Source organism: Ranitomeya imitator, chromosome 3 (genome assembly GCF_032444005.1).
Source record: "Ranitomeya imitator isolate aRanImi1 chromosome 3, aRanImi1.pri, whole genome shotgun sequence".
Taxonomy (NCBI): Eukaryota; Metazoa; Chordata; class Amphibia; order Anura; family Dendrobatidae; genus Ranitomeya; species Ranitomeya imitator.
In genome coordinates, this window is record NC_091284.1 from 661,065,420 (window position 1) to 661,090,646 (window position 25,227).

The 25,227-nt window shown below is 41.9% G+C and overlaps 1 protein-coding gene across 1 annotated transcript in view; it reads right to left on the reverse strand.

Annotated features, from left to right (window-relative positions):
* Window positions 1–747: 747 nt before the first annotated feature.
* CPB2 (carboxypeptidase B2) overlaps window positions 748–25,227 on the reverse strand; it is a 112,622-nt gene continuing 88,142 nt past the window's right edge. The window contains exons 6-12 of the mRNA XM_069760224.1: window positions 22,176–22,277; window positions 15,776–15,880; window positions 14,292–14,402; window positions 9,263–9,353; window positions 8,541–8,743; window positions 7,840–7,924; window positions 748–1,074 (exon numbers count right to left, since the gene is read on the reverse strand). Of these exons, the coding sequence (XP_069616325.1) occupies window positions 890–1,074; window positions 7,840–7,924; window positions 8,541–8,743; window positions 9,263–9,353; window positions 14,292–14,402; window positions 15,776–15,880; window positions 22,176–22,277 (882 nt within the window). The 3' untranslated portion in view covers window positions 748–889. The remainder of the gene's footprint in view (window positions 1,075–7,839; window positions 7,925–8,540; window positions 8,744–9,262; window positions 9,354–14,291; window positions 14,403–15,775; window positions 15,881–22,175; window positions 22,278–25,227) is intronic.

A 25,227-nucleotide genomic window follows, 5' to 3' on the forward strand; every position in this document is an offset into this window, starting at 1 on the left:
ACATTGTAACACAAAATAAAATTGTAACTACAGAATTACTTTTTTGTCCGCCACAACATTGCAACAAAATGCAATAACGTGATCAAAACATCGTATCTGCACCAAAGTGGTATCAATAAAAACGTCAACTCAAGACTCAAAAAATGAGCTCTCAACCAACCTCATATCCCAAAAAATAAAAACGTTACAGGTCTTGGGAAATTGGCGACAAAAGCAGAAAAAAAACTTATTACATTTATACAAATTTCAGAATTTTTTTTCGCTACTTAAACTACTTAAAATATGCCATACATGTTTGGTATCTGCTTATTCGTACTGACCTGGAGAATCATATTGCCAGGTCAGGTTTACCGTATAGTGAATATAGTAAATTAATAACCAAAAAAAATCAATTGTGGAACGATGCTGGTTTTTTTTTCAATTTCACCGCACTTGGAATTTTTTTCTGGTTTTCTAGTACACTATATGGTAATATTAATGGTGTCATTCAAAAGTACAACTTGTCCCACAAAAAAAGCCCTCATATGGCTGTATTGACAGGAAAAAGAAAAGTTATGGCTCTTGAAAGAAGAGGAAAAAGCAAAAACGGAAAATGGCAAAGGGGTAAAGAAATTAAGATACATCATTAAATCTGTGTAAATCTAATCTCATATTGTTGAAGAGTTTATGATGCCTATTTCTCACCCTCTTTTCTATGTGCTCTCACATCACATGCAGCGTTCCATGAATTTTCTCTCTCTCTTGCTTGATGTTGTAAATTCTTTTATTGCAGTTACACAGGGCAGATGGCAATCAGTACAGACAGGTAATACACTGGTTTATGCTTCATGTATATACTGCTATATCCAGAGTCTCCAGAATTTGCTTGTGAATTTTCTTTATAATTGAACTAAATATTTTTCACGATATGTGCAGATATGATTTTAATTCCAGTCAGAGCTTCACTGCATGTTGGTTTTATAAAGCTTGGAGGTAGTAAAAATCCATAGGTGCCTTTATCACGCAGTTCAATAGTAAAAGAATACTTGATCCCTAGATCATACGCCCAGTCATCAGATCCTCCTGGGGCCAGATCTGCAAAAATGTAACAGTGGATACAGTGGTCATTTCACTTCATTCAGAGGTGTGAATACATGAAGGATGAACTAAACAATCACGGGCTTCGTGCAGTAGATACTTATGTGCTACTTAATGTGGTGCCAACAGCGCCTCATATTCTCTGACTAAGGCTAGGTTCACATTAGCGTTTGCGCAGCGTATCATCTGCATGCCAAAACGCATGATGCCGAAAAAAAAACGCTGCGTGTGCATGCGTTTAAATGCGTTTTGGTGTGCGTTTGCATTGTTTATGCGCATGGTGGAGGTGGTGACATCATTTCCTGGACATGCGCAGTCTAAAGTACGCATGCATATCGAACTCATGCGTACACATGTCCTTGCATACATATGCATTCCCATAGACAGTAATGCGTTTTTTAATGCACTCATCCGCAATCACCCAAATGCGCATGATTGCGCAATATTTGACGCCTCAAAAAATGCAACATGTTGCTTTCGCCGCACAACGCGAAATGATGCATGCTTACGCATCTTCATGCAAACGGGTGTCCCTGTGTGCACCATGTTAAACATATGTTCGCATAACGCATGCGGATCATACGCTGCGCACAGATATGCTAATGTTAACCCAGCCTTAGGCCATGTTCACACGTTCAGTACTTGGTGAGTTTTTTGCCTCAGTATTTGTAAGCCAAAACTAGGAGTGGGAGCATAGGTGGATTATAATGAGGGCAATCTGGGCTCTGGGGGACCCAAGCCAATTTTTACAATTCTGACCACTGTCACTTTATGTGTTAATAACTCTGGAACACTTCAATGGATCCCACTGATTCTGAGATAGTTTTTTCGTGACATATAGCACTTCATGGTAATGGTTAAATTTATTCGATATAACTTGCATTTATTTATGGGAAAAAAAACGGAAATTTGGCAAAATTTGGAAATTTTCAATTTTAAACTTTTAATTTTTGTGCCCTTAAATCAGTGAGTGGTGTCAAACTAAATAGTTCATAAATAACATTTCCCACATATCAACTTTGCATTAGCACAATTTTGGAAACATATTTTTTTTGTTAGAAAGTTATAAGGGTTAAAATTAGACCAGCGATTTGTCATTTTTCCAACAAAATTTACAAAACCATTTTTTTACTGACCACATTACATTTGAAGTGACTCTGAGGGATCTATATGACAGAAAGTACCCAAAGTGACACCATTCTAAAAACTGCACCCCTCAAAGTGCTCAAATCCACATTCATGAAGTTTATTAATCCTTCAGGTGCTTCACGAGAACTGAAGCAATGAAGAAGGAAAAAATTAACATTTAACTTTTTTTTCACAAAAAATTTAATTTAGACACAAACTTTTTTATTTTCACAATGGTAACAAGTGAAAATGGACCACAAAATTTGTTGTGCAATTTCTCGTAAGTATGCCAATACTCCATATGTGGGGGAATACCACTATTTGGATGCATGGCAGGGCTCGGAAGGGAAGGAGCACTGTTTGACTTTTTGGATGCAAAAATTGTCTGGAATCAATGGCGGAAACTATGTCGCCTGGTGTGCCTAAACAGTGGCAACTCCTCACAAGTGACCCCATTTTGGAAACCACACCCCTCAAGTATTTTATCCAGGAGTAATGTGAGCATTTTGAACCCACAGGTACAACACAAAATTTGTTAACATTAGGTCGTCATATTGAATATGTCACCATTAATGTTGAGCGCAATTGCTCGCTACTCCAGCTTGCATCGGGCACTCTAGTATGCACTTAATATCGTAGGTGCTCAAGTGACATGCTCGAGTCCCTACTCCGCATATTTCGTGGCTGTTAGACACCCCCAAAACCCATGCAGAGATCTGCAATACTCGATGGATACCTGAGCACCCGATGCAAACTCGAGTAGCGAGCACTTGTGCTCAACACTAGCCATCATATTGACATCACTTTTTTTTACTTTTGAAAAAAAACTGTTGTAAGTCCAACACTAACACAACCCTAACCCTAACACACCTTTAGCCCCAACCCTGACCCTAACACAACCCCAACCCTAACACAACCCTAACCCTAATCACAGCCCTAACCCCAACCCTAACCCTAACTACAAAGATTTTTTTATTTTATAATTTGGATATAACTAACTATCACAGTGATCAAACAAGGAAAATTTCCTGTTGTTGCCGAGTTCCGGCCAGCAGATCGCACATGCAACCACTGTTTTCTTCCAGGAAGATGACGGGGAGGGCCAGGGGACGCAGCAGAAGGGCCCGGGGATGGTGGAGGTACCAGGGGTACTCTGTCTCCTCTGGTATGCTAGATCATATCAGAGGAGAGAGAAATTAATTGTAAAATAGACTTTTTTTTGTGATCGCCATTATTAGGTGAATAATGGCGATCACGTGAAAGGGGACTGTAAAAAACATCCCAGATTCTGTTCTCTAGGGTCTCAGCTATGATCAGTACCCAAGACCCCATAGATTTTCCAGTTCGGGGGGCACTATATCCTTATTTCTCACTGCCATTAAACAGCGGCACTGAGGAATAACGCCCCTTAACTACCGCTGTTAAAAGGCACATCAGCGGTCGTTAAGGGGTTAATTCTGCTCAATATTAAGTCATATAATCTACTATATAATTGTCTAAGGGTCACTTCCATCTGTCCTTCTGTCACGGATATTCATTGGTCGCGGCCTCTGTTAGTCATGGAAATCCAAGTCGCTGATTGGTCGTAGCAAAACAGCTATGACCAATCAGCGACGGATACAGTCCAGAAGAAAATGGCCACTCCTTCCTCCCCGCAGTCAGCGGCCACTCCTTCCTCCCCACAGTCAGCGCCCGCTCCATACTCTCCTCCGGTCACAGCGCCCGCTCCGTACTCCCCTCCGGTCACAGCGCCCGCTCCGTACTCCCCTCCGGTCACAGCGCCCGCTCCGTACTCCCCTCCGGTCACAGCGCCCGCTCCGTACTACCCTCCGGTCACAGCGCCCACTCCGTACTCCCCTCCGGTCACAGCATCCGCTCCATACTCCCCTCCGGTCACAGCGCCCGCTCCGTACTCCCCTCCGGTCAGCGCTCACACAGGGTTAATGGCAGCGTTGACCGTGGTGTAACGCACTCGGTTAACGCTGCTATTACCCCTGTGTGACCAACTTTTTACTATTCATGCTGCCTATGCAGCATGAATAGTAAAAATATCAAATGTGAAAAATAATAAAAAAATAAAGAATAGTTACATTCTCACCTTCTGGAGCCTCCGGATCGAAGCGGCCGGTTACTGATGCTCCTCGCGATGCCCCGCGGTCTCGCGAGATGATGACGTGCGGTCTCGCGCGCGAGTAGCATCGGTAACCGGTCGCTTCGATCCGGAGGCTCCAGAAGGTGAGTATGTAACTATTTTTTATTTTAATTCTCTTTTTTTAACACGGATATGGTGCATACTACGTGACTGGCCAATATACTACGTGACTGGGCAGTATACTACCTGGCTCTGTGCTGTATACTACGTGGCTGTGTGCTGTATACTACGTGACTGGGCAATATACTACGTGGCTGGGCAATATACTACGTGACTGGGCAATATACTATGTGTCTGGACAATATACTACGTGGGCTGCGCAATATACTACGCGGGCTGGGCAATATACTACGTGGGCTGCGCAATATACTACGTGGGCTGTGCAATATACTACGTGGGCTGTGCAATATACAACGTAGGCTGCGCAATATACTATGTGGGCTGCGCAATATACAACATGGGCTGCGCAATATACAACGTGGGCTGCGCAATATACAACGTGGGCTGCGCAATATACTACGTGGGCTGCGCAATATACTACGCGGGCTGGGCAATATACTACGTGTACTGTGTGGGCTGCGCAATGTACTTCGTAGGCTGCGCAATGTACTGCGTGGGTTGTGCTATACACTACGCATACATATTCTAGAATACGCGATGCGTTAGACTCGGGCCACCATCTAGTTATTAATAATTATTTTTCTATATTGTATTAATATTGAGCAGAATTAATTTCAGCATAGTGGTTCGGCCTCCACAATAGTCATGGTCTGTCATGTGGAAAATTAGTCTCATAACCCCTTCTCTATTTTGTATAGCGCTATCTAATATATAATTGCCTAGAATACTACTTCCTGCAATTTGTGCCAACTTCCGTGGCTTTGTCCGAAGCTAATGTCCGGAGCTAATGTCCGGAGCTAATGTCCGGAGCTAATGTCCGGAGATAAGTGACGTCAACAGTGTCCAGTGTCTGATTGGTTGCCGCCTGCTGCGAGCGACCAATCAGAAACGTGCCGTACTGTGACACACTCCGCCCGCCATTTTGGTGTGATTTTTGAATTTTTACCTCACAGCAAGTTTCTACTGCGTGGAGGCGGGCCCAGTGACGTTGCTCTTCAAGCTCCTGCCGAATTTCGTCAAAAAAATGATAATACCATTTACCAAAACTATATATATTTAGTTGTGAAGTGGTTCAGTGACATTTTCACACCAATTTTGAACTTTTGTTTGGTGTTTTCTCCATATACTGCCTATTATTCACTGACTGTTATACTGAGAGACTGCCGTTTATTAACCTCTTCTTTGCCACATTGGGTATATTGCTCTATTATTTGCCACATAAGGACATTGTCCATTATTGCCCAGCAATTTCTCTGCAATATAAACTGCCTATTTATTAATATCTGCATTCCTGCAAAGAACTATTGCCTATTATTAACTGGCTATTTTCCTACTACCTGACACTGCCTCTTATTAACCTGTTGTTTGCCACCACCACGCTTAAAGATGTTTAGCTTAGCCAACATGAGCTCTAATAGTAAGGATACTAATGACACAGAGCCCAAAGCTGCTGATGGCGCACGTAAGATTAGGTCTGATAGAAAGTATACTAATAATGCAGAGCAAAAAGACGCCGATGTCGCACGTAAGCGCAAACAGCGTGCTAACAAGAGTACAGAGGATAGATGCAAGCGCATGGACACTGTTAAGTATACTAATGACACAGAGTCCAAAGCTTATGATGGCGCACGTAAGATCAGGTCTGATATAAAGTATGGTAATGATGCAGAGCGAAAAGCCGTCGATGCCGCACGTAAGCGCAAACAGCGTGTTAACAAGAGTACAGAGGATAGATGCAAGCGCCTGGATACTGTTAAGTATACTAATGACACAGAGTCCAAAGTTGCTGATGGCGCACGTAAGATCAGGTCTGATATAAAGTATGGTAATGATGCAGAGCGAAAAGCCGCCGATGCCGCACGTAAGCGCAAACAGCGTGCTAACAAGAGTACAGAGGAGAGATGCAAGCGCAGGGACACTGTTAAGTATACTAATGACACAGAGCCCAAAGCTGCTGATGGCGCACGTAACATCAGGTCTGATATAAAGTATGGTAATGATGCAGAGCGAAAAGCCGCCGATGCCGCACGTAAGCGCAAACAGCGTGCTAACAAGAGTACAGAGGAGAGATGCAAGCGCCTGGACACTGTTAAGTATACTAATGACACAGAGCCCAAAGCTGCTGATGGCGCACGTAACATCAGGTCTGATAATAAGTATACCAATGACGCTGAGCGAAAAGCTGCCGATGCCGCACGTAAGCACAAACAGCGTGCTAACGAGACTACAGAGGACAGACATAAGCGCCTGGACACTGTTAATGCTGCTTGCAATAAACGCATTACTAATGAGTCTTTTGAGGACAAAACTAATCGATTAAGTAATAAAGCTGCTGCTGCACGCTCTCAACGTTGCAAACATAATATTTCCACGTCCTCAGTCATAGATTCTGCCCACAATACAGCTTCTTTGTCTCCATTCATAGAATGTGTGCAGCTTGAAGCTCCTGTAACCATTGGTAAATCTGCACGTAAGCGCAAACACTGTCCTACTTACACTCCAAATGATAAACGCCATCGCCTGCACACTGTTAAGTCTGCTTATAAGACATGCTTCACACCTGACTCTTCTAAGGCAACAAACAAACCATTACCAAATGCAGCTGGTGCACGCCGTGAATGGCGCAAAAAAACCGCTTGCACCTCCATATTAATAAACTCTGACCACGATACACCTTCCAACTCCTCAGTGATCGTCTGATGTCTTTCATCCCTCCCCTCATAAGCATGTTCATGGATCCTGTGTAACTGTACCTTAAATAACAAGAATTGTCAAGAGCTGGTGAGTGCAGCCATTTTTTGTTCTTTCTTACTATTATTTATTAATTGTATTATTCTTACATTTGAATAAATAAAGTATATATGGATTCTAGACTCCCGATTCTTTAGAATCGGGCTGCCATCTAGTGTTATTTATAATGTCGTATGCAAGGAGGAAAAAAAGGCTATGCACGCCACTGTCTCTGTCGTTTTCGGTGTACTGATGTGCCCCAGAGCACCTGTGCGTTACTCACATGACCTATCACATGATCTTTCAGGAAGAATCATGTGACATGTCACGTAATACATAGGGTACCTTGGGGGGGCACACCTTCTAAACTGGCTACTCTTAACCCACCCCTTAGTGGGACAGTCAGAGGAAAAGTACAATATAAACACGTCACCTCTTCTGCATTTTTTCACCTATTCCTGGCTTTGGCATACAAATACTGAAGTAAAAAACTCACCAAATACTGAAAGTGTGAACTTGGCCTTAGGAATATGGATGAATAGTACCTTCTCACCTCTGTCACATTATCATGGTCACAAAAAGTAATATGCAATACGCTGACAAACTGTTTACATGGAAATTTAATCACTTACAAATAGTGTCTGCTCCTGCACCCGATGAATATTTGCTTCTGTTTTTTGACTTTATTGCATCTGCAACTCTATTTGCGACCCGCAACTACAAATGAAAAATAAGCATTTTAACCAAACTTAATGGAAACACATGTAGTTACCTCTTTTTACTGGCAAAACTAACCAGAAGCAAAACGAATAAGAATATACACTTTTAATGTTTGTAGTGAAAGTTTCTGCTGAAAAACCCAGAGTATTGTCAGGAGACATGCTGAGTAAAATACAAATGTTTTTGCACATTTTTTTATGCTTGTTTACGTGCATTTTTTCCCCACATTCCTTTGAATGAATAAAAAACAATGCAAAAACACTGCAAGGAAAAAATGTGCATGAAGTTTCAGAAATCTCGTTCGCTTTGCTGGTGCTGTAAAACAACAGAACGCAGCGTGTGAAGAAGGTCCTAAAATACGTGTAAAAGGTTTATAATGCTGTTTATTCCTTTAAAATTATATCTTTAAAATGTGCTCGTAATGTACTGTAGATTAGTGTTTTATTTTATTTATACTGTATACATATCATACTAGGCTTGTATCATAAACCTGATATATGATGGATCAGAATCTAGGGCGCAAACCAAGAAAACTAGGACCATTACTACTACTTCATGTGGCTTGTGTCTTAAATTATCTTCATGAACATACGAAACGGGCATTAATTCTTACCAGTTCATCGTGATCTTTCGATTTCTCTGTGGTATATGAATAAGGAAACAGCACCATCTGGGAGTACGAATGCATTGTTATGTAGCCTTTTATTGTGTCTTTGTGCCGTCTGATAAAGTTGGCCACTGCAGCCACTTCAGGCTCAGATTCTGGGAACGGCCCACAGTATGTGTCATGGCAAGGATTTTTGGAGGCACCCACCCCTGGAACATAATGTGATAATATTGGTGCACAATTGTCATTAGAAGAGAATACAATAATATTTATCTGATAATGTGGGTGAGAACCAAATGGTTGAAATTCCAGAACCTGTAGGTGTCTACAATGCTCCATGCCGCTACTCCTGTCTGTGAGCTACATAGATCCAAGTGAGCAGCAAACAATCATGTGTCTGCTTATAGGAGACTTCACAGGAGCTAATCGCCACCCACTAGCTCAGAGACAACAAAAATTAGAGCTAGAGCCTGCATAGGGGAGAAAGTGATGAAAATACCATTTGTCATAGAATGGCTACTTCTTGTGTATACATGACATCTTATCTGAAGAGTCGCCTGAAGTTAGATTTGAACTCTAAGGATATGCAGGGGATGGATTAGAAATAGGGATTAATTATCACAATATATTCGACCTAAAAAGTTTATGTTAGACCTAAAATAGATTAATTACAACAGCATGTTAAAACTAAAAACAACAAAAATAACTGCATGAAGGAGGAAACATACCGCACCACCCAGCATCAAAGTTTCGGTTAAGGTCGGTCCCATAGCATTTGTTATTTGGATGCATAGATCGATTCTTCCTCCACATTCGATTCTAATCACATATTAGGAAATGTGTTATGCTCTTTACTCTTTTTGTATAATCCTATTTGTTACACACCGTTCAGTTACATTGGTAATAATGTTGCTACATATACAAGATGATGATATCTCTTCTTGGATTTCTTAGAACTTAAAAATATTTGTTTAAGCAATATTGCATTTCTTAGGCTGATTTCACACATCAGTTTTTGCCATCAGTCACAATCTGGTGAATTCTGAAAAAAAAAACGGATCCAGCGACTGATTCCGCCAGATCCGTTTTTTTCTCATAGACTTGTATTAGCGACGGATTGCGATAGATGGCCTCACGTTTCATCCGTCGTTTTCCGGATCCGTCGAAAATTGTTTGTCCAGCGGCCGGAGACGACGGACAAAGTAATGTTTTTTGTGTACGTCGAAAAATCGGACAGTGACTGATCCGTCATTTCCTCAAATAGAAGCCTATGGGCGCCAGATCCGTAAAATGATGGAATCTGGCGACAGATTCCGTTTTTTTTAACTGAGCATGCTCCGATTTATTTAGGATCCAATTAGCCAGATCCGCTAGGCGGATCCTTCGAAAAATCAAATCTGTCGCATCAGTTTTTCACAATCTGCAACGGATTTGTCCATCCATCGAGCCAACGGATTGTGACTGATGGCGAAAAACTGATGTGTGAAAGGGGCCTTAGAGATTCAAACTAAAAATGTCTATTTCAAAACCTTAAAGGGACCGGTCATCGGTTTTGGCCGGTATAAGTTACTACCATCACTGTTATGACCTGGTGGTCCGGACAATAATGGACCTGGTGGTTAAGAGCACATGGAATGACCTGATAGTTACTGATAATAAAGGACGAGCTCTGGGACGTGGGAACTCTGCTGACCGCAATCCCTAATCCTATCAAACACACTAGAAATAGCCGTGGATTGCGCCTAACGCTCCCTATGCAACTCGGCACAGCCTAAGGAACTAGCTAGCCCTGAAGATAGAAAAATAAAGCCTACCTTGCCTCAGAGAAATTCCCCAAAGGAAAAGGCAGCCCCCCACATATAATGACTGTGAGTAAAGATGAAAATACAAACACAGAGATGAAATAGATTTAGCAAAGTGAGGCCCGACTAACTGAACAGACCGAGGATAGGAAAGGTTACTTTGCGGTCAGCACAAAAACCTACAAAAAGACCACGCAGAGGGCGCAAAAAGACCCTCCGCACCGACTCACGGTGCGGAGGCGCTCCCTCTGCGTCCCAGAGCTTCCAGCAAGCAAGACAACAAATTAAATAGCAAGCTGGACAGAAAAATAGTAAACCAAAGAAATACAAGCTAGAACTTAGCTTCTGCTGGGAAGACAGGTCACAAGAACGATCCAGGAGTGAACTAGACCAATACTGAAACATTGACAGGTGGCCTGGAGCAAAGATCTAAGTGGAGTTAAATAGAGCAGCCAGCTAACGAATTAACCTCGTCACCTGAGGAAGGAAACTCAGAAACACCCACCAGAGGAAGTCCATGGACAGAACCAGCCGAAGTACCATTCATGACCACAGGAGGGAGCCCGACAACAGAATTCACAACACATCACCTTTCAGTGCTTATATACAGAATTCTATAATGTTGTATATCGGCACCCAACCCGATCTGTAAGGGTATGTGTCCACCTTCAGGATGGCCGGCGGTTTAGTCGGAGCGGCAAACCTGCTCCGCGCTAAGCTCCACCCCCTTCTGGGACGCGATGATGCCGGATGTGTTCATAGCACACATCCGAGATCATCGCACCCCACACATAGGGCCCTGTGTTATACCTTGTGGTGACGCAGTGTCGCCACAAGGTATACGGACATGCTGCGATCTTAAAAGACGCGCCACATGTCCGGAGTCGCAGGGCCGCCGGATGCGTGTTACCACGCATAGTGGAGACGGGATTTCATTCAATCCCCTCCACTATGCTGTAACATCTGGACGCTGCGTGTTTGAAGCTACTTCTCTATGCAGCGTCAAACATGCAGTGTTTACTGCACGTGGAAACATACCCTAAGAGTAGAAAAATAACTTTTATTATACTCACCTGTGGGGCGGTCTGGTCCGGGGGGGGTCGCTCTTCTTGGTCCGACGCCTCCCATCTTGCAATGCCGTCCTCCTGCTTGCTTCATGTCGCACTCCTGCACAGGCATACTTCTCTGTGCTAAGGAGGGCAGAGCAAAGTACTGCAGTGCGCAGGTGCCGGGAAAGGTCAGAGAGGCGCAGCGCCTGTGCAGTGGAGTACTTTGCTCTGCCATCAACAAGACAGAGAAGTGCGCCTGTGCAGGAGCGCGATGCCAAGGAGACTGTGTGGATTACGCAGGGACGCGACATCCACACGAAGCATGAAGGAGGACGGCATTGCAAGAAGATTGTAGGCGCCAGACCAGGATCAAAAACACCCCTCGGACCGGACCGCTCTGCAGATGAGTATAATAAAAGTAATTTTTCTTCTCTTACAGGTCAGGTTGACGGCAGATATTCAGCATTATAGAATTTTGTATATCAGCCCTGAAAGATGATGGCCGTAACTTATATCAGCCAAAATTGATGACAGGTTTCCTTTAAAACAGGGATCTCAAACTGCATTCCTCGAGGGCTGCAAACCATACGTTTTTTCAAGATTTCCTTAGCTTTGCACAAGGTGCTATAATCATTATGTGTGTAGTTGATTAAATTATCACCTGTGCAGTACAAGGAAATCCTGAAGACATGACCTGTTTGCACCCCTTGAAAAATGCAGTTTGAGACCTCTGCTTTAAAGAGAACCTGTCAGCATGATTTTGTAATGTAAATACATGGCTGTAATGATACTGAAATACTGATTACATTGATAGCTTTGGTGAAGAAATCTGCTTTGTTCTTCATTAATCACCATATGAAGTTTTCTGCTATTTAGATTTTGGTGCACAGGGATTGGAATGTGCACTGGGTCTTCTCCTCACTGTCTGTCATTCCCCAACCCTACCGCCTACCTCTGGTCTGTGAGTGACCGGCCTTCTCTGTTTGAAATGTCAGCAGCGACCTCTCATTCACAGACCGGAGGCAGGTGGGGGGGGGGGGTGGCAGGCAATCACAGACAGAGAGAGGACCCAGTGCACAGTTCAGCCCCTGTGCACCAAAATCTGATTAGCATAAAATGGCAAATACTGATTGCAGAAGAATAATAAAGTGCATTTTTTCACCAAAGGTATCAATTTAATCTGTGTTAAAGAGCTATTACAGCCATGTCCTTACATTACATTATAAAATTGTGATGACAGGTTCTCTTTCAATGTGTTTCTTTAGAGTCATTCAGAGGTGTATTTACTGTTGTCCTTCTTATTATCATTCTAAATATCTTAATTACACTTCTGACATTCTCCTTTATGATTTTCTGAAAGAGGGTAGAAAGCAACCTAGACAAGTATAATAATCTCCAGTCACTCCAAGATTGTTGATAAGTATGGTACAGTTATAGAGCAAAACCAGTGTTAATGAAAAAACACCCTGATGATCTCCCAAGCGTTGTTGTGGAATAATTAGTCAAAAGCAGAACTTGGATTTATTGATTCAGATATGCAAATGAGGCTGAAGAGCTATTGTATATCTGACGCCTCTGTCACTCCAGCTCTATTCCCCACCAAGCGCCATCTCCTCCTACTTGACTGACGGCTTCTATGCTGACTTCAGTCAAAGGAGCCATCAGTCAAGCAGGAAGATGCGTTTCAGGGTGGAGAATAGAGCTGGAGTGACAGAGGCTTCAGATCTACCATATTTACATATCATTTCAAACACTGATTTCTCAGTACTGGAGGAACAGACTGGCTATGTAAATATATTGCTGGAGCTGTCTTTAAAAGCTGCATGTGTCTTGGGTTTACCACAACAGGGAGGTGCCAGAAGACCGCAGCATCTGATTTCCCACACCCTTGCAATTATTAGAAGCACCTCACCATCATATTAAACTGTGCAGGTTTCTGATATCAGTGCAGGGGTTTAACTGTCCAGTGGAAAGTTTCTAGTGCTTTCCTGCCTTAAAGGTCTCAGCTCTTCAGTGTTGGCCACTCTCCTCTCATGTATATACTCTTCTCTGGCTATCAGGGATGCCAGTGTTAGTTTCTTACTGCCTGGCTCTGGAGCTGAAAGAGTTGGTTGTTTGAGGAGGCGTTTGGAGTGTTTATCTAAAGACTGTTGCTTGGTTATTCGGTTGTGTGAAATTTATCATCTTATCCTATTTGTTTTTTTTCTTCCTTCACTCTCCGGTGTTCCACTCTGTTATTTGTGAGTGCACATTTGTGTGACTGGTATTTTCCTTTATCCCTGCACGTATTCCCTTGTTAATCTGGTTTGTGTATCTACATACATTTCTACTCCCCACTTCCGTGGGTGGAGGATGGGTACAGACTGAGGGCGAATTCAGGAGCTCAGCAAGGTACATGGCCCCGGCATCTTCACAATTAGAAGTAATCCAGGAAACAGGGATAGCTAGGATGCCCCCTCGAAAACCGAGTCATGACATGTGCATGAAAACAGTTTGGGGTGTAAAATCCTGCTGGCAGATTCCCTTTAATGGCTTGCACCACATTAATAATAATAATCTCTTTATTTTGTGTTTTAAACACATTTATTTACATGCTCCTAAATGAGTGGTACGTCCTATTGAGTACTGGCAGAGAAAGGATCTAGTCTAAATTACAGTTCCATGTCCCAGAATTTGTGGCACAATTTGGAATAACTTAGTTGGACACAGTATACAGCTTTCTGACACAGATAACATGCCATAATTGACTGAATTCAAAATGACTGAATTATTTTTACATCAAAACGCTGAATAAGAATGTACACATATGATTAGTCTGCGATCTGAAGATCAGGGGGGATAGGTAATGCTAGGTGAATTTTCTAATATCACTAGCCATAATAATTGCTCTACAGAAGGATACTTACTGTGTTCCATGTAAAGTGATAACCATCCACATTCATCACTGGTAAAATATAGAAGTTAATGTGTTTCAAAAGATTTGTCATGTACTCGTCTTTATCATAGAATCCCACAGCCTGAACAGTAAGTAACATAGTGCAATGTTATATATTTATCAAGTAGGCAAATTCGGAAAATTTGTACAAAAAGATAGAATAATACATTTGGGAAAGCTGTAGAATAAAGGTGAAGACAATCAACAAATTGATGAATGGAATTGATGCTCCCACAGAAAAAAACTTACAGCATATAATTAATAGAATGAAAACTATGTCAATAATAAAAGCCTGATGTACTTTCTGCTGATGCATTCCTTTTAAATGGAATGTCCACCTTTGAAAGGGGTTGTCCAGATACGGCATAAAAGTCTTCAGTCACTCAATATGAATGCAGAATTGTGAATCCTCACTGTGCACGCAGTCAGGATTCTCCAGTGGTGACGCTGACACCGGGCTGTCAAGTGACCGCAAGTATGCGATATACAGTACTTACTCCTGGCCACATTCCATTAACACAAAATCCTTAGCCTTGACCAGGCGCTAACTAAACCAAATAGACCCTGGCTACTCATACACCTGAGCTAGTCACAGTTCGGTCAAGCAAAACAGTTGAGGTCCATCGCAACTAGTGATACTTGAATTTTGGGGCACACGGACTGTGCAGACTATTTTCAGAGAGACTCTGGTTTCTTTCTCACAGCTCCAAACACAGCCCAATCCACTCTGCTCAGCTTCCCCAGCAGACTCACTAGTGAACAGTGGGCCTGGTTCTAGCTCTAGCTAGTCACGTGCACGTAATCAGTAATGATAGTTCTAGTATTAAACCTTGTGCTATCTACACAAGTCGTGCACTTAACTTGGCAATGCAAGCATATGAGTCAGTGAAAAAAATCAGACAGCCCTAGGATGTCATTTGTGTGCTGTCTGGTTTTCACAAGTTGCTTGATGGAAGCTTAAGCAACAGCCATATTTTTTTTTTCTTTTTTACATGAGAAAAATTGACCAAACCCTGATGGTATAAGCTGACACACTGACCAAATTCTGATCAAAATCAGATCAAGAACACTGTAGATATATTTTTTTTTACATGAGAACAATCACTGACGTCTGAATGTGGCCTTAAGCTTACACAACTGTAGTAACGCACCCAGTGTTTTGGTCATGATCCTTGTGTTTTCGGCTGCATGGGTGTCCTGTCATGTTCTCTTTAATGTCTATGCATGTATATGCACACAGCAACATTTACAACACCTTTTTTCACAGTGAATTGCAATGCAAATCAGTAGTAAAATCCACATTTTACTAAGAGTTTTGCTGCAGATTTACATTGAAGTGGGTGAAATCCACATTGCAATTTCACAGAAAGAATTGTCATGAAAAGTTGACTTTTAGCAATAAGCTGCTTCTGAACATATTATAAAACATTTTAGAAGATAGTAACTGATACTCACATGCCCAACAAACCACAAGCAGAAGGCTGGAGAAATCCACTCCCTGGCGTGTATACCGCAGTCAATCCATATTGCATTTGTTGCTGTTTTCTCTTTCCCAGTCATCTAAGAAAAAAATCAGTGGTGAAAAGATGATCTATCTATCTATCTATCTATCTATCTATCTATCTATCTATCTATCTATCTATCTATCTATCTATCTATCTATCTATCTAGTGAACCCATGGCTCTTACTTTTTAAAGGGAACCTGTCATGTCCCCAGATACTATAAACCCCTTTCTGACATGTGACGTACTATCCCGTCGAGGTGGGGTGGGCCCGTATGGCCACCGACGGGATAGTACGCCATAGCGATGGGAAACCTGTAGGATAGTACGTCATAGCTCTAGTAAGCCTGCAGCCCTGCATGTCAGATCGCTGATCTGACACAGTGCTCTGCAAAGTGTCAGATCAGTGATCTTACACTATAACATGATGCCGCTCTGGGGCATTTGTTATAGTGTACAAAAAAATATTCAGATGTGTAAAAAAAAATTTTAAAAATTCCTAAATAAAAAAAAAAATATATATATATATATTGTTCCCATAAATACATTTCTTTATCTAAATAATAAAAAAACAATAAAAGTACACATATTTAGTATCGCACCGACCCATAAAACTGTCCCACTAGTTAACCCCTTCAGTGAACACCGTAAAAAAAAAACACAAGGCAAAAAACAACGCTTTATCATACCGCTGAACAAAAAGTGGAAAAACACGCGATCAAAAAGACGGATATAAATAACCATGGTACCGCTGAAAGCATCATCTTGTCCCGCAAATCTTGTCATCTTGTCCTGCCATACAGCATCATCAGCGAAAAAATGAAAAACTTATAGTCCTCAGAATAAAGCGATGCAAAAATAATTATTTTTTATATAAAATAGTTTTTATCGTATAAAAGCGGCAAGCATAAAAAAATTATATAAATGAGGTATTGCTGTAATCCTACTGACCCGAAGAATAAAACTGCTTTATCCATTTTACCAAATGCGGAACGGTATAAATGCCCCCTCCCCCTCCCCCCCAAAAAAATTCATGAATAGCTGGTTTTTGGTCATGCTGCCTCACAAAAATCAGAATATAAAGCGATCAAAAAATGTCACGTGCCCGAAAATGTTGCCAATAAAAACGTCAATTCGTGAAAACCATTTCCGGTGACTACCTCTTGAAGCTCATGTAGAAAAAAAACGGCAACCAGCAGCACTCAGTCAGCCGAGATGCACGCTCCAACGTCCATGGATCCACTGGACTGATACTCACAATATAGAAAAAGAAGCAGCATCCATTAATGGATGCTGCTTCTTTTTCTATATTGTTATTACCTCTTGAAGCTCATCAAGAGAATGCCAAGAGTGTGCAAAGCAGTCATCAAAGCAAAAGGTGGCTACTTTGAAGAACCTAGAATATAAGACATATGTTCAGTTGTTTCCTACTTTTTTGTTAAGTATATAATTCCACATGTGTTAATTCATAGTTTTGATGTCTTCAGCGTAAATGTACAATTTTCATAGTCATGAAAATACGGAAAAATCTTTAAATGAGAAGGTGTGTCCAAACATTTGGTCTGTACTGTATCTCTGTGATTTAAGGGCATAAAAATTCAAATTTGGAAAATTGCGAAATTTTCTAGATTTTCGCCAAATTTCCATTTTTTTCACAAATAAACACAGGTAATATCAAAGAAATTTTACCACTATTATGAAGTACAATATGTCACGAGAAAACAATGTCAGAATCACCGGGATCCGTTGAAGTGTTCCAGAGTTATAACCTCATAAAGGGACAGTGGTCAGAATTGTAAAAATTGGTCCGGTCATTAACGTGCAAACCACCCTTAGGAGTAAAGGGGTTAGGCCGGCATCACACTCAGCGTAGGGAAATATGGTCCGTTTTTTACGGAAGTAATACGTAGAAAAAATCCAGAAATCGTGATCCGTATGTAATCCATTGGCAAGGTGTGGTCGCGTATTTTGCGCATGTAATGTTGCGTATGTAATCCGTATGACATCCGTAATGCATTTTTTCCACGCAACCTGACAAAACGGACATTTAACGATTTTGGAGCCTGAAATTAATTTAAATCAGCATCAGCAACCCTATTTAAGGCGGCTACGTGAAAACTAGTTAGACCTCCCACCACCACAACAACTCCCAGGCTCCAATGCTGAAGCAGTGCCATATGTTCTTGTGGGAGATGAGGCCTTCCAATTGACAAGGAATGTCATGAGGCATTATCCCAGGCGCAACCAGGATCACCGGCGGCGTGTTTTTAATTTGAGGCTTTCCAGGGCGCGTAGACTGGTGGAGTGTGCTTTTGGGATTCTGTGTGCCAAATGGCGTCTCCTCCAGCCTGCAATTCAGCTGGGTGAGTCTACTATTAATGAAGTTATTAAAGCGTGTGTTGTTTTGCACAATTTTACTAGTCTTCATGACTGCCCGTCATCTATTATTGGTGAAGAAATGTTGCCCAATGAGAGTTAGCCTACACCACATGGCCCTCCTCCGCGCCGTCCTCTTTCTGGAATAAAAGTGAGAGATATTTTCACGAATATCTCTGGCAAGATTATGCTGTTTCTCAGTTGTGATTTCCTTACTTTCAAAATAGATTATCACCATAAAATATTTTATGCCTACAGAAACTGTACTCTGTGTTGTATTTACTTAATTACCAGATGGTTATGAATAGAGCATATGTGTGTGATGTAAGAATGATTGTCTCACAAACGTCAATTGGCTTTTGACAACATTTTTTACTTATAGCAAATGCCTTTTGGTATTAACTTTAAACCATATTTGTTTCATATGTTTTGGTTTTTTTTTGTAAACCACAACAGAACAAAGTGCAATTACAGCACAAAATTAACCAAAACATGGTTAGGCGGAACAAATATAAACAAAAATAACTTTGGGTTACAGATTTCTGTAAGTTGGTGGAGGTGATGGCGGCAGCTCAGGTGGCCTTTGTTGGGCCAATTGTCCTTCACCCTGTGTGGACGCTGTGTGTGGCAGATCAAAATACAGGCCTTGTTCATATTGGCCAGTTGGGTATTGGCCATAAGGGATTTGTCTCTGGCCCTCATGCTGCTGACCATATTGGCTGGACTCATAGCCACCCCCAATATGGCCATGTCATCCAAACCCAGGTTGGGACCAGCCTACAGTACTGGGTTGGGAAAAGTGGGCATATTGGGAAGGTTGGTTGTAGGCTGCCATATGGTACAGTGCTGGCCTTGGTTGATTTTGGGTGGGGGGAGTTGAGGTGTAGGCACACGTGGAAGAGGTGCTTCAAATCCTGATTGACCATGCACCTGTTGAGTTCGTGGAAGGCGCAAGAGGTTATGTGGTGAAAGCTGCCTTCTCTCAATAAATTCCAAAACCTTATAGGGCTCATTTGGGGAGGTGCATAAATCAATCAGGATTTGAATACACACTCTCATACGTAGCCTCACCTTACAGGGAAAGGGACGAAGGTACCGGGCCAGGCTGCGAGCAAAGGCCTCCTCACCATCATCTGTGGCTGCCCTGGCCAAATAATTGAGGGCCCCAGCATCCACATCCCTCCTACTGGCTTGCAGCTCTCTCCTGTGGCCTCTGCGTAAAGGGCCAGCTGCCTGTGGGGATGACACCAGTGGGACAGTAGGGCTGCTGCTTTGTCCTTGCTCTTCCTGGCTTACAGGATCATGTGCTGCTGAGGGTGATGGTGCTGCATCTTGGACACTTGTTGCTGTCTCTTGGGATGCAGAAGCCAATGGTCCAGGAAGGATGGAGGTAGAAGAGGCCAAAGATGGGCCTGCCAACTCTTCTTTGACACCAATCGGATCTAAGACAACCTCCGAGTCCGACCCACTCTCCCTCTCAGAGAGGTTGGATTGTGTTCTGGTATGAAAAAAACAAAATTAATACCCCTAATTAATAGTTGAGTCATTTGCTAACATAAGTTTATTATACATCTGTGACCTCGTCTCCCAATACTTACCTACACGCAACCTACAATCCTCACAAGACCTCCTTCTCTACTCCCCTCTTATCTCCTCTTCCCACAATCGTATACAAGATTTATCTCGTGTATCACCCCTACTCTGGAACCCTCTACCACAACACATCAGACTCTCGCCTACCATCAAAACCTTCAAAAAGAGCCTGAACACCCACCTCTTCCGACAAGCATATAACCTGCAGTAACCACCGATCGACAAAACCACTGCATGACCAGCTCTACCCTCGCCTACTGTATTCTCACCCATCCCTAGTAGATTGTGAGCCTTTGCGGGCAGGGTCCTCTTTCCTACTGTACCAGTTATGACTTGTATTGTTTAAGATTGTACTTGCTTTTATTATGTATACCCCTCCTTACATGTAAAGCGCCATGGAATAAATGGCGCTATAACAGTAAAAAATAATAATAATATTTGTGTTGGGATGTTTTTACTTACGGTCTTAGATCCATACTGGGATCCAAAAGGAAAGCCAATCATAGTATATATACTTTCACTGTTTGGTTGGAGTTGCTGACCCACTTTTTGCCCGCTGCTGCCTTTCCCGGCGATATTGGTCCCTGATGCTGCGCCATCGTATCATAACATCTTCCACTGCAATGACATGGTAACAAATATTCTATAAGCTCAATCTGAACATTGCTTAAAACAGTTGGCATTGATTGATCATATTTTAACTATGCTAATAAAATGCCTTCTTAAATGAATTTCCCAAAGTTTAAATTGCTTAACACAACAAATACATTATACACAATAAAATGAAACAACACAAGGACAGGGTCCACTCCCCTCTGTACCAGTCTGGCGTTCCAAAAAATAGTACCCAACGCAACATCTATATTATCTATGTACGTAAACGCTTTCTCATGTTAAGCATCTTTGTTTTTTGCTCAAAAATGCAAAAAAAAAAAAAAAACAAGACTAAGCCTAAAAATAATCTGCATGAAATCATGTAGGTAAAGCATTTTTCAAGGTTAATTAATGTCGCAACATGAGTGTACTTACAAAGTTGTGTCTGCTCCGCACGTGTGCGTTGGTCATAATCTGGGAATAGGATCCCACAGATGGTCCTCCAAGCTGCCTCTTTCCTAGCCCGGTTGGAATAGTTTGGATCCCGCTGGTCCCAGATTTCAGGCCTTTCTTGGACCAGGATGAGGAGCATATCCACATTAATGATGGATGCCATGCTGCTTGCAACTCCATGGAGGCGAGCACCAGACTTCCAGGATGTCTGCCTGGCTTTTTGAGCTAATTACCATATCTGGCGTATTTCTCGCAAGTCACACTGCTGGTCCGTGTGTAATCCGTATTTTTCTCGCCCCCATAGATTTTCATTGGCATATTTTTTGCGCGATACGCTGACAAACGCAGCGTGCTGCGATTTTCTACGGCCGTACAAGACCGTATAATACGGATACGTAAAATACGGCAGATAGGAGCTGGGCCATAGAGAATCATTGTACCGTGTGCAATCCATATTTTCTGCGCCTCTCATACGTCTGTAAAACTCGCTAATGTGACGCCGGCCTCAAACTACAGTTATAGGGCCAGTCTGTAAGATAATATCTTTACAATGCCGTCTGGCTGCCTTAATAAAACGGAGGCTGCAGGGAGAAAATGAACTTTATTCCTCTTGGATGCCACTGTCGTTCAGTCATGAAGGCATGCACAAAGCCGCTAAAATCATCGCTCACTGTATTATGAGCGGCAGCTGTAAGCACACCCCAATACTTTGATTGACAGCTTGCTCTTTGCAGATGTGTTGTAGAGCAAGGTGTCAATGAAAGTGCCAGGACGTGTTTACGGCCGCGACTGACAGTTAGACTGTAGCCGCTCCAGGTATGCCTCTATGATTAAAACAATAACTAGCGGTTCTGTGCATGCCTCTATGACTGAAAGACAGAGGTTCCCATGAGGGATAACGTTCCTTTTCTCCTGTTAGCTGGGCTTTCTTAAGGCATCTGATATAAAATTACCTCTCATGTCAAATGTATATGAAGATTGGTTCATGACACTATCCAGTTGATGATCAGTTACTGTAGATCACTGGTGGGACACTACATGACCCGTAACTGGGAGCTTGCCTACCATGTTACCTGGGTATACCTGGGTATTCTTGCATCTAGCCAAATAATAATTTACAGTTATTATATACTAACCCATTGTGTCTCGATGAACTGGTTATACCCTCAACTATGAGAAACTGCACATTAAGTAACTAGGTTAGCCAAGACTTGACAAAGAAGGTTCCCCATCTGTCTCCAGTAGGTGCCAAATTACAGTACGTGCAGTTTCCCAAATTGCCAAAACTAGTTTTATAAAGCCAAACTGTAGTGTTTCTCACATATTATAACTATACCTTCAGAACGTAAAGTGAACGATTTTCAAACGACTTTCCTATGTTAATTTTTTCCAGCATATCAGGATGTGACCCAACCATTTGTTCCATCCAGTGGTATATCTAGTAGAAATACAGATAGAAAATTATCTTGTTGGACGAATATAACTGTGGTTATTCCATATTTCTAGTATATTAATCATTCTCTCAACTTCATAGTTAAAAACTTCACAACTATAATAAATAGCTATTAGACAAAAATACAGGGCTCTCCCATGAATCAAGAAAACCAATAAAGAGATAGGAGCACAAGCCAGGAATAATCAAAAGTTTTTTCTTTATTTAACAAATATCAGACAAAACTAAAAAAAAGCTATACATACTGTATAGAAAGGGTGTTCCTTGGCTACCACACATGTTTAATCTTGCCTCCTTTGCATTAACTATTGGGCCTATTTTTCTGAACAGGGCTGTATCTCTATTGTTATTTTAGTGTTACTATTTTTGGTTTATTCGTGTTTAAATCTTAGTATATTCATGTTTTCTTCTGTACATAGGTGATATACTTACCATGTTTATAGATTTTCTTCACTGAACACATGTTCCTGTGCATATTGCACGCTTGGGCTTACAAACACAGAGACTAACATGTGCTCGATCCTGGATAAGCAGCTGAGACGTGCTACTACAGCCTATTGTAACCCAGATGGGCACTTATGGACTAGCAACTAATCTAATGAACCAATTATGGACAAATAGATAATTTCTTTGTAACTACTTCACCTATTTTATGTTTTGCTGCAGTGACTATTTTTGGTGGATTATCCAATAATCCACTACATTTTTTTCTAAGAATTATCGTGACATTTTCGTTCGAGTATCACATCTGGTAAGAAGTCCTGAATAAATAAATATACAAAATAAGTATACTTAACAACCACTACCTGGAAAACTGATGTTTCGATCATTGTAGTATGTGGGCTTGGGTACATTTTTATTTACAGGATGTATCTGTAATCACAAAGTTGTCCAGTCATTTAGAATGGATTTTAAATTATGTAAAAATAGTTACCAATCTCCGTACCACTCTTGTTCCACTGCTGTATGCTCTGCCTGTATGAACTTGTGACCACAGTAGCCAATCATTGTCCACAGTAATGGTCAACACATTACAGCTACAGCTATAAATTGGTTGCAGAGGACACATCTCCATGCACATGGAACAAGATGTATAGAGACAGTTGAGGGACACAAGATCAGAATAGGAATATCATGGAATTTGTACTTTTATATACCGTAACAATATTTATTAACTACATTTATTATATAACACCATTTTGAGTGTTTTTAAATAATTTAAATCACCGGACAACCCCTGTAAGCACTATAGTCAACTATGTGTATTTCAATAATTAAATTTATTAAAATGGAATGTCAACCCTTTTTGGCATACAATTAGTCAATGTGGTGCTATGAATACATTTGGTAAATGTCAATGTGTATAAATATAAATACGTTCAGAAAATGTAGTGTTAAAATATGATAGAAGCAGATCTTTATTGACATGCACTATATGGGCAAAAGTATTAGGACACACCTCACCCCTTTCCAACCTTAGACGTATAGGTACATCTAAGGTCGCTTCCCCCTGTTTGCTGTGGGCTCTGTCAGCTGATTTCATTTCAGCTTCAGGAGTAACCCTGGGGACAGGGATACATTAGGGACAGTACAGGGTCCCTCTTAACCGGCATTCCTCTGGTCACAGTGTGACACTAGGTTTGATGAATGCACAGTGAACATTACCTATCTGACTGCACTGTGCCTACTATTATGTTTGGTGGAGGAGGGTGCTGGGGGTCGAGTTCCCACCTCTGCACAGAGGGAATCTTGAGCCATCTCCGCTGCAGTCTCCCATTCTTCTCCTGCCGCAGTGGAGCCTGCTCAGCGGAGACGTCGGTCCCAGCGCCTTGCTCAGTCTGACTCTGTGCAAAGGGTTACTGCTGCTTTTCCAGCTTCTGCCATTGACGCCAGTGTTGGGCAGCGGCGAGCAGACACTTTTGGGACTAAGTCCTGCTTTTCACCTTCTGAGCATTCCCAGGGTAAGATCTCTCGTTGGAGATCGAGGGTCACATGCTCAGATACTGCAGCAAGACCCATTGGTTCTCTGGGAAGGTCCTGAAGTTCCTCAGGCTCTGTGGCAGCCTTTCATTGGTCCTTCTAGGAAGGTCCTGTACGTGCTGCAGCTATATAAGGTTCGCACGGCCATGCGCTAGTATCAATTTATGTATGAGCTCAGTGCCATTTTGGTCATGTTTGTATGCAGTCAGGGACCCGGCTGAAATAAGCCCCTAGAATGCTGGCACCTCCGGCGAGGAGTTTCGTGTGTGTGTATTCAGGGACCCGGCTGAAATAAGCCTCTAGAATGCTGGCACCTCCGGCGAGGAGTTTCATGTTTGCATTTTACTTGATGACCACCATCTGCTCTACTAAGTAGATGTGTTCCTCTGTGAGCCAAACAGGGCACAGCATTATCTTTGCTAACAGACTCTGTGAAGTAACAGAGTCTGTTTATACTGCTTTTTGTACTGCCATATCTATCAGCAGGTGCTTTCCTGCATGGTGGATCCCGGGTTGCGAACGCACCAACTTCTTCTATAAATATATATTCGGTGCGTTCCGCCAACCCCAATAGAGGGATAATGCTATGAGGGTGTATTAATAGGTCAGTTGAAGCCCCTTGATTCCAGTGAACATAAATCTTCAGCAAATAAAAGCAATTTGGACTGCGGTATGTCTCCAATTTAGTGAGAACAGTTTGCGGAAAGCCATTTCTGGACAAAAAAACTAGAGAAAAAACACTCATCTTTAAAATATAACTTTTAATACGTAGATTTAAAAATGTTAGTAAAAATATACAGTATAGACCTTTTACAAAAAAAAAAAAACTATCAAAGAATATTGCAGGTGAGGGAGAAAAAATAAATAATAAATAGTATGCTAGGCTGACCCTAATAGGTCCCTATAAAGCCACTTCTGTTCTGGCATGACAGTGCCACAGCGAACAAATCAAGGT